This window comes from Falco cherrug, chromosome 8 (assembly GCF_023634085.1).
Source record: "Falco cherrug isolate bFalChe1 chromosome 8, bFalChe1.pri, whole genome shotgun sequence".
Taxonomy (NCBI): Eukaryota; Metazoa; Chordata; class Aves; order Falconiformes; family Falconidae; genus Falco; species Falco cherrug.
The window spans coordinates 4,718,157-4,728,479 of record NC_073704.1 but is presented as its reverse complement, the minus strand read 5'-3'; the positions used below and the strand labels follow the sequence as shown (position 1 = coordinate 4,728,479).

The window sequence follows — 10,323 nt, the reverse complement described above, 5'->3', positions numbered from 1 at the left end:
CCTACCATCCTTAAAGGAGCAAATATTTCAAGTAATTCATGAAGATTTGCACAACGTTTGCAGCACAGTCAGCAGCACAAGGGCTTGTAGGATTTTATGAGATTTCTATCCCAACTGAGCTATCAGTAGCAGTCTGTATATCTGGAATGACTCTTGAGTCTTTAGAATAATTACACAATATTTAAAAAGAGCAAAAGGGATAACATGAGACAAAACAAGAACTGTAATGTTCCTACATTAACCACCTTGGCAAACTCCCCACCGATATCCACTAATACTTTATTAATAAATAAATAAATATATAAAGCATTTTCCATGAAAATCAGCAGACTTATTTCCCGAGATATGTTTCATTCACCAACTAACTCAGTGATCAGAGCATGTAACTCCTTTCATAATTAAATCAACCTCTGTCTTAATTTTTTTGTTCCTCGGGTGTGATTGAAAGACATTTTCAAAACCTTCTGGTCACACTAGTTGGCTCCTTTCACTATTTCTCAACCTAAATTTATTTATGATAGCAAATCACAATAATATTATTTGTCCTCACACTATTATCATCCTGCCATTTAACTTCCTTAAACATATTTATAAAGACAGGTGCATCACTGCTATGTATCTATAGTAGAATGGAAGAAACAGAGAATTGTTAAGGCTATCGTCTACCCAAGAGGAAAACATATAATTTTATTATCTGTAAATGTTATATAATTCATCTCTCCCCTGGAACACCTTTAAGCAAACTGCACAAAGGTATTTCAGCGCAAGCTGCCCGACTCCAGCCCAGGGTCACCACCACACCAAACAGTTTCAAGGCAAAGCACTTCCTCTTATTTTTCGTTTTATCTGTTTTTTTTTCAAGCTCCACAAGGCCCACAGGCCAAACACCTGAGCCTTGCCAGCGCCTCAGGGACAAGGTGAGAACTCACCCAGGCCCGAGAGCTCTACCTGCGCGGCAGGACGCGGCCGGCCCCGGGAGGAGCGAGTCGCCTCACGCATTCCCGCCACTCACATCCCCATCGGCTGCCGCGCCGCCCCGCCCCGCCCGCTCCGCGCGTGCTCAGTGCTGACTGGTGCGCCGCGGCTCCGGGCTGCGGGTGCATGCGCAGACGCCCCGCCGCGCTGCTTGCGCATGCTCCGCCGCGGCGGAGGGGGCCGGCTGCCGGTGGCGTTGTGCGGCCGGCGGGGCCCGCTTTGAGGGGCCATGTCGTGTCGGGCGTCGCGACAGGAAGAGGGGGAGAGCGCGAAGCTGCGGCACAAGGAGGAGCTGAGTCGGAGGGTGAGCTGAGGCGGCCTGCTGCCGGCGGGGGAGGGGGAGCGCCACGGGGCGGCCTGAGGCTGCGGCCCTGCCTCCCCGCCGCGTACCCCGGGGTGCTCTGGGCTGCGCAGCCCGGGGCCGTGCTGCTGAGGGGGCCCTGCGGCCTCGGGTGTGATCAGCGCGCTGATGCGGCGGGCGAGTCCTGTCCGGAAGCCGGGGCTCCTGGTAGGGGGTTCTCGGCGGGGAGCGTATGTCGTGTAGCGAGTGCTTGTCGGCGATGCTGTTGGCTCTCTTGTCAAGATGGGTTTTTTTGGTTCTTACTGCTCTAAATTGAGCTTGAAAAGTCAGGTGAGTCACCGTGAAGTTTTTCTGTAGCATCTACTTCAGCTGTATCTGCTCAAAAAGTGCCAAGGGATTTCAGTCACACTCTGGCACTCCTAAATCTGCTCTGTTTTCCATGGTGCCGATAACTTTGTTTAGTCTGAAACCTGTCAAGCCCTATGGAGCTGCTTTCCCTCAAAAAATGCCTTCTTTTCCATGTGGCCATACTGTGTAAAGTCAGTAGTATTTTTGATTGCCTGGGAAGCTGTAAAGCTAAGATGTAATAGTATGGCAGGTTGTAACTTCAGTTATCCTTAAGTGGCTGGTGTAGTCCTTAGCAAAAGATGACACTGCTCTTTTGTCTGTTGGAATTGTACATATAAGACGTTAATATAGCTGATGGGAAAGCTGTCTTTTCTGTATGCCACATTCAGATTGGCTAACTGAATTCTGTGGCAGCTTTCTACTGTAGCACCAATTCCAGGAGACAGAGGAAGAATAAAGAAAACGGTTTTGTTTTTTCAAACAAAAGGCACTAAGTGCCCTCTGACCAGATTTGGGGGTTTTGGGGGTTTTTTTGGCTTTTATGATGGTCCTCCTGATGGCTTTTTAGCATTCACAGCTGTCGCTGCAAAAGAATATGGGAATACCTGCCACCTCTGCCGGTGCAGTTGAACAGGGTGGCACATCCCCCTAAGGAAGTTTGTGCAAAACTCCAGAGCAATGGAAAAACTTCTGTTGCTCTTAATACAGATTTAGGGCGTTTGGGTATTTATTGGTTTCATTTTGAATCTGGAGAAATATCTGTGATTATGAAGTGTGTTGTAGATATTATGCTAGATTTTGTTTTCTGAAGTTATTTAATGTTTTATTAGTTCTGTACAGGTTTTTCTTCTGAGGGAAAAAATGTGGTCTCAGACTGTAAATAGCTAGACGTACTGTGACTTGCCAGTAATGATTGCTTTTAAGGATAGGAGAAATATCAATCCATGCAAGATAACCTGTTTCTAGAGCAGTTATTTTAAGTATTTCTTTTTTCAAATGTGTTTATATCTACTTCCACAATGGTCTGTTTAGAGAAAACAGCTATATATGCATGTAGTTGTCATAAAATATCAGTAAGCCTGTTCACCACCAGGATTATAAAATAATTAAATTGAAGTGTATCTTTTGCCTTTCAGATTAAAGAGCAGAAGGTTGTAGTTGATGAGCTTTCTAATTTGAAGAAGAACCGGGTAAGTATCTACAAATTTGCTTTTGACAATTTCATTTTAGCATCAGAGAAACAAGCATAGAGACAAGAGGGGAAACAGAATCGGAGCACACTGTCTCTGATTTGTTGTAATACAGATATGGTCTGCTGTTCTCAGATTTGTCCTACAAATTATTTGATTATGTACACTTGTACAGTGTAACACAGTATGTTGTTGGGGTTTTGGGTCTTTTTATGTTTTATCTGAGTTGTTTTGTTAAGACGTTTGAATTGATCAGAAGCCTTCATCAAGTATTCTTAATTTTCATGTGTATGCATTTTTAAATAGAAAGTGATCCCTCACATATGAGGAAGAGAGAAATGCAGAATAGTCATGGATTGATCATAAAATGTTTTTGATGGTATGACAGTAGAATGTTGGTGTTGTCAGGGCAGAACTTACCCTGTTTGTGTAAAAGTGAAGGGCTGTCTCAGTGGACCTACCTCAGCTTGTGCTGCAGTGTGGTTGCCCAAGTTTGTTGCTTTGACTTAATGCAATATTGTTTCTCTTTCACAGAAAGTTTACAGGCAGCAACCCAATAGCAACATATTCTTCCTTGTAGACCGAACAGAAACACTGTCTCAATGCAAAAGTAAGTTTGCAGCCTTAGCTGTTAATGATTTCAAAGTTATATTAAAATAAAAAACTGGCAACTGTGTATCAAATGCGAAGTAGACTTCAGACGGGTGTTTGTCTTCCTGGATTGGATTAATTTGAAAGTGTTTCCACTTGATATATGTATGTGGTAAAAGAGCAAGTGCTAAAGATGTAGGAAGAGGGAGAGCATCTGCCCAGGAGAGGTGTCACTGTGCTCAGTGCCCTTTGGGAAGCTGTATAGTGCTTTGTTTTTTGGTTTGTTGTTTTTTTGTTGTTTTTTTTTAATGGGACAAACACACCTAAAAATATCATGGGACGATTGGGAAGAAAATAAAGAGAAGTTAAACTGGGTGTTAAGCTAGTAATCTTTAGGTAGCTGAGGGAATGGATCTGTAGGATTATGAAGATAGGAGAATGGATGATAAAGAGAGTTGACAATTGAACAAACCTTAGAAATGTATAAATTTATTTTCTGGAACGAACAATTGCTACTTTGATTCTCTTTCCTTTGATTTGAGTTAATAGTGTTGACATTTCACTTTTCTTGTTATTTCAAATGTGTAAATCGTACAGGCAATATAGGCAATAGTTGGCCATTCCCCTAATACTTAACCTTGTAGTGTGGCTGTCTTTAGGAGAAAAAAAAATATTGTAATCTTTGTATAATGAAAGAAGAATAAGCTACAGTGAGCTATAGTATTAATATAACACAAACATAGGACTTCTGTTACTTAACGTTTCATGCTTACCTCATTAGTTGAATAAGTGGCTGGAGTTACTCTTTTCATTGAGACACACAAACTTATCTACTCATAAACTTATCAGTTTATGAAACTGATTATTCATGTTTTTTCTCTTATACAGATACATTAGATGAATTAAAGAAGGCACATCAGGAGATGGAAAATTCAGAAAAGACCAAAATCAAGAAATAGTCCATCTGAATTCAGAGTCACAATGTGTGGTATTTGTTGTGTTGTTACCTTGTGTAGCCAGCATGCTATTCATGATTTCTTTAACGAAGGCATACTCTGCCGACTTAGAAGAAGAGGACCAGACAGTAGCCAACAGTTGATAAAAGCTGCTTCTGATCTCTCTTATCAGTGTCTGTTTTCTGGTCATGTACTTCACTTGAGGGGACTGGTGACTCCTCAGCCTCTGCAAGATGCCAATAACAATATTTTTCTTTGGAATGGAGAAATTTTCAATGGTGTGCATGTAGGAGATCTAGAGAATGACACTGAAGTAATGTTTCGTCATCTTGCATTATGCAGTAGTGAAGTGGACATTTTGTCACTCTTTTCATCAGTTCGGGGTCCATGGTCTTTTATTTATTATCAAGCATCTAGACACAGTTTGTGGTTTGGTAGAGATTATTTTGGTCGTCGTAGTTTGCTTTGGCAGTTTGGTAATGAGGTTGACAGTACTTTCTGTCTCACATCAGTAAGTGTTTATTCCAAATCAGGTAACCAATGGCAAGAAGTCCCAGCATCTGGAATTTTCAAAATTGATCTCAAAGCTTGTGCAGCAGCTAAATCTTTGTCTTTATCGTTGTTTCCATGGAAGTATAGCTGCACAGAGAAAACAGTAGAAGAAATATTCATTAGTGTTCTGGACCAAGTTTCAAAAGATTTACCGAACCACATACATCTTGTGATGAATGAATCAAAACTATGCCTCAGAGCACCAGTTATGCCCTTAAATAAAACAGTTCCTGAAGCTTCGGGTGAATGTCCAGGCACTGATATTAGCAATATTATCCATATGGTTTCTGTAAAAACCCTTCAAGGATTTCTTGCAGAGGAACACAAGAAGAAATTAGTCCATCAGTTTCTTGATGTTTTAAATGAAGCAGTGAAGAGACGGGTTTTATTTCTCTTTAGAGGTGAAGATCAGAAAACAAGAGAAGTTCCAAGCATATCTAACAGGAAAGCACATGTTGCGGTACTCTTCTCTGGTGGCATTGATTCTATGGTTATTGCAGCCCTTGCTGATAAACACGTGCCTGTAGAGGAACCGATTGATCTTCTCAATGTAGCTTTCATGATAAAAGAAAAAGCTAAGCTAAAGGGTACCACTAAAAATGATACCAACCGGGAAGCACAGCTTGATTTGCTTTGTCCTCAAGAAAGTTGTCAACATCTTGGTGCTAAAACTGGTGCTCATCTATCTTGTTTTGATGTTCCAGACAGAATCACTGGTAGGGCAGGACTGAAAGAATTAGAAGCCATTAACCCTTCAAGAACCTGGAACTTTGTGGAAATTAATGTTACACTAGAGGAATTGAAAAAATTGAGGCAACAATGCATTAACCACTTAATTTATCCACTGGATTCAGTATTGGATGACAGCATTGGCTGTGCAATTTGGTTTGCTTCCAGAGGGGAGGGTTTTGTCAGTAACCAAGGAGAACTGAAGCCATATAAAAGTGTGGCAAAGGTACTGATATTTTTCTTGTTTTCTGCCTTATGCTTGACCTGTGAATGTAAAAACAGTTCTGTTGTTTCAGAAATCAGCAGAGGTCTGTAATATTCATAAGGCTTCTGAAATTCAGTGGCAGAAGGTGGAATAGCTTTGTAATTATCATCTTTGTGTAATTGTGGAGTTAAAATCTGCATTAGGTTCTTTCAGCATGTAATGTGTATGGCTTTTCATTGAGCTTGGGTAAGGAACAGTATGACTTGGGGAAAAAAATAATAACCATCATCTATCATTTTGGGTGTTTCAACTCCAGTAGTGGGTAAGAGCTATTCAGTCCAAATTGAGTAAGTTAACAAATATAGAGATAAAAGTTAATGAATTATTAAGTAATATTGTTTGTGCCAGCATCCCAGCTCTTGTAAAGTTACCGGTCTTTGTTTAGGCATGCTATTTATGTAACAAAATAGCAAATTATAATGGCAGAAAAGATGACTACTTGGATTTTTTTTTTTGTAATTAGAGTCTAATTGAATGGCAGAACTACAAAAAGTAGCTCTTTCCTTTTTGTAACTTAATTTCATATAGGTAATATTAAGTAAAGGCTTTTTAGTGTCGAGATTATTTTCTTGGGAATTTGATTCTTATTTCTTGCTTCCCAATTCCCTGATGGTTTGTGTAGGGAAGAATGAACTGTTTAATTTCAGCAATTTGCAGTCCACTGCTACCTTTTACTTTTTGAGGTTCATGTTACTTTTTTCCTAATTGCTAGATCCTAAACCCACAAAAATAAACCCAACAAATGCGATAGTTTGTTTAAAAACTACTATTGTAGAACACAGTTGGTTTAGTTGACTGATCTACTTCGGGATGTGCATCTCGGATTTGCAAAACATACAAATTCATCTTAGGTCTGGAATATGTTGAAATGGGTCATGAGTTAGTAACACTTGCTCTTTACGTTTTATTTTCCCATCAATTACTGCTGTGCACAGGTAAAAAATCAGTTGGCCACTAGCTGGTGTCAGATTAGTAAAATATGCTTGACTGTTTAAGTTAAGAGACTTCCACTTTCATAGTGAATTGCTGTTGAAGGCACAGTAATGGACCAGCTGTAGTAGTGTTTTTTCCTCTTGATAACATTTTATGTATTTACTGAACAGACAGAACAATATGGGACACTTACACTTTGCATAATGCGCCTGGTAAATTAATGGTAATCTGGGTGTACGTTCAGATAACTAGAACACATGGCATACCACGTAATCTTCAGCAACAACTTTTTTAATAAAGGCTGGTGTTTAACAAATGCTGTTTATTGTAATAGAAACTAACAAAGACATACTTCAGATATGCTTTGTTTGTGATACTGCTGTGTTTGTGACACATACGGCGTTATTTTGGTGGTTTTTTCCTTGCACCAGTAGAAATGTTTGTGTGTACTTTTAGGTCTGATGGTGAACCTATTTCAAGTTTTCAGTGGCTTTATTGGAAGCTGTTTCAGGCTCTGTAAATACATAAGGCACATCCCATCATGAGAGGTGATATATTTAGATGATATGTATTAAAGTTATTCTCCACAAGATGTAGTTAAACATTTAAGATCCATTACATATCATTACATATTGTTAGCTTGCATAGATACTAAGATTTCTTTTATTCTGTTTTCTTAGGTTGTGCTTACAGGAATTGGAGCAGATGAACAGCTTGCTGGGTATTCTCGACATCGTGTTTGCTTCAAAAAATATGGCTTAGAGGGTCTGAATAAAGAACTTGAAATGGAGTTAAATCGCATTTCTTCTAGAAATCTTGGTAGAGATGACAGGATTATTGGTGATCACGGAAAAGAAGCCAGGTATTATTGTTTTAACATGAAGCAAAGCTGGTTCTTCTGGTTAGATTGTGCTTGTAACACTCCAACAGAAAGCTTAATTGAAACTTCTATGCATTTTGTTGTCTCAAGTTCTGTTGTAGTTTTGTTACTGTACTGTATTTTGCGTTGGTTTGGTTTTTAAAAAGTGGTCTGTAGTACTGTGGAAATGTTACTTAAGGAAATGTGGCAGACTGAATATTGGACTTCTATCTAGAAGTTTTAAGAAGCAACAACAGATGTTGAAATAGGCAAAACCAAGTTGGTTTTATCACTTTAAGTGGTTCTGGTGTGGTCATTTGGGGAGTGACTTTGGAGAATGACTACATAACATAGAAACCATGTATTCCTGCCATGCAGTAAAGGCATGATCATTATCCACTACATTTCCTGGTTGTTAAGTCAGAATAGTTAAAGACCTATTTTATTTGTGTTTACTTCCTCCGTGCTACTACCAACTTGCAAAAGATTCCTTAGGTGTTGTCTGGTAGCAGAGACCACTCAGGTGCATGAAAAGTCTTTTCATGTGACCTTTGTGCTAGTGTGTTTCCAAATCTGTTCTTAGCTGCACATGGTCAGTTTAGCAATAAGCAAGTTGCAGTGGTGGATGGGCAATGCTGCCATTCGTGCATGCAGTTAGGTATGAACGCCTGGAATTTGGAATGTTGTCAGTATTTGTTCTGTAAATGTTTGGTTTTGTTTCAAAGCTACAGCGTAGCTTCCTATAGTGTTTTTAAATACTTAGAAGTTACCTTGAGAAGTGTTATTTTGTCTTGCTCTTCCATTGTATTTTCTGATTTTCTTCATAATTGTTTTGTATAAACCCAACGTTTCTGATGCTTGTTCTTACTCTTTTTCTTAGCTTGACTTTTGAAAACTTCTAGGCCTCTGTATTTAGACATGATATATTATGTTTTCTTTCTCCAAGACAGTAATTGCTTTGGAGAGTTGTCATAGTACTATGACACTAACGTTTAAGTTACATCTATAGTTAGGAATTGGCACAGACTCAAGTCTTTGCATGGGGCAAAGGGGATAACTGAGACTATTTGTATGAAGTTTTTAAAGGGTCTTTGCCCATTTGTATCTTTCCTTCAGGTTTCCTTTTCTTGACGAAGATGTTGTTTCATTCCTCAATTCTCTGCCCATCTCAGAAAAAGCTGACTTGACTTTACCTCGAGGAATTGGTGAGAAATTGATTCTGCGCCTTGCAGCCAAGGAGTTGGGCCTTGCAGCCTCCACCATTTTGCCAAAAAGGGCTGTACAGTTTGGATCTCGGATTGCAAAACTAGAGAGCAACAGTGAAAAAGCATCTGACACATGCAGCAGGCTGAAGTTACTTTCAATAGATGAACTATAAAGCTACATCTTGAGATGCTGCATTTATTCTATATGTAAATTCAGTAAATCTTCGGAGTTTTCTTAGAATGTTCGGTCTGTTTTTTTACATACTTGGACAATATTATTAATCATCAAAATAATACATGTAGATGTGTACTAGACTCACTGTGAATGCATCCTCGGGAGGGGAGGGGATACTGGGCTCTGGGGAAGAGAGGATAGCCACAAGTTGGCTTTCTCACCATTCTCTGCTGCTGTTGGTGTCGCAGAAAGCCTATTTGAATCTGTCCGTTCTGTTGTGTGCATTGAATTCAGTGCAGCACATTTTCCTCTGTTGTGGAACAGGGCTGGTCTGCAGCTGTGGTTTAGGAGAGGGTTCAGGTTAACGGTTTTAGGAGGGAGAGCGCAGTCAGGAGCTGGCCTGGGTTGCCAGAGCCAAAACCATCTGAGGGCCTTGGGCCTTGTCGCCTCTTGGAGATCTGCCTTCCAAGCATCATTGCTTTCCTTTCCGTTACTTGAGAAACAGACAACCCACACATACCCGGGGTGTTTTGGGGCCATCCTGTGCAGCCTCCCAGTCCTCAGCCTGCTCTGCAGGGCTGTGTTGGTTGGTGGTCCCCAGTCTGGGGCTCCCTCTGCTTCTGGAGAAACTGGGAAGCTCCCTCCAGGCTGCTCTTTGCCCCTTTTTGGCTCCCTGGCTTGCTACCTCTCCTTTTAGCTTTAGTTCTGCTATTTTTACTTCTAAAGCTGCAAAGTAATTCTATCAAGGAGTATCTCTTTTAGGCAAAACAAAAAAGTGGCTCAAAAAACCCCACCAATCCCCCCAAAAAAACCCTCCACCAACCAAAACCAAACACTGTGGGTGAGTGCATGGATGCAATCACGGGGTTGAAGCAGAAATGTGAATGGACTTCCTCTGAAGAAAAGCTTGAGTTAACTTGTCTTTCTAATTGTGTATGGAAAGACTGCAAAGTTAATGTAGGAAAAAACAGATACATGCTCTCCAGTGCCTTACAGTTCTAGTTTTTATGTTTGTCCAATTAAGTAGAGAAAGGAAAAATCGTGCAGACCTCCCCCCCCCCCCCCCCCCATTTTCATACAAAGCATAATATTCCTACAAAGTTATCTCTGAGGGGGTAAGTAGATTTTCAAAATAATTTATCAAGTCTGTAAAGAAGTATTTATTTAAAAATCTTAAGTTCCAGACTGCTTCAAGGCACTGGCAGATTTCTTACTGGTGCTCTGAGGAAAGCTGACTCCCTAGT

The 10,323-nt window shown here is 40.3% G+C and overlaps 2 protein-coding genes across 2 annotated transcripts; both read left to right on the top strand.

The window, feature by feature from the left end:
- The first annotated feature begins 1,103 nt into the window (after positions 1-1,103).
- On the top strand, positions 1,104-4,529 carry ASDURF (ASNSD1 upstream open reading frame). The gene is made up of 4 exons (XM_055719456.1): positions 1,104-1,279; positions 2,761-2,814; positions 3,349-3,424; positions 4,294-4,529. The coding sequence occupies exons 1-4, from the start codon at positions 1,205-1,207 to the stop codon at positions 4,362-4,364; spliced, it is 276 nt and encodes a 91-aa protein (XP_055575431.1). The 5' UTR covers positions 1,104-1,204; the 3' UTR covers positions 4,365-4,529.
- On the top strand, positions 4,387-9,219 carry ASNSD1 (asparagine synthetase domain containing 1). Its single transcript, XM_027807096.2, has 3 exons — positions 4,387-5,868; positions 7,521-7,702; positions 8,816-9,219. Exons 1-3 carry the CDS (start codon positions 4,387-4,389, stop codon positions 9,075-9,077), a joined length of 1,926 nt encoding a protein of 641 aa, XP_027662897.1. The 3' UTR covers positions 9,078-9,219.
- Positions 9,220-10,323: the final 1,104 nt, after the last annotated feature.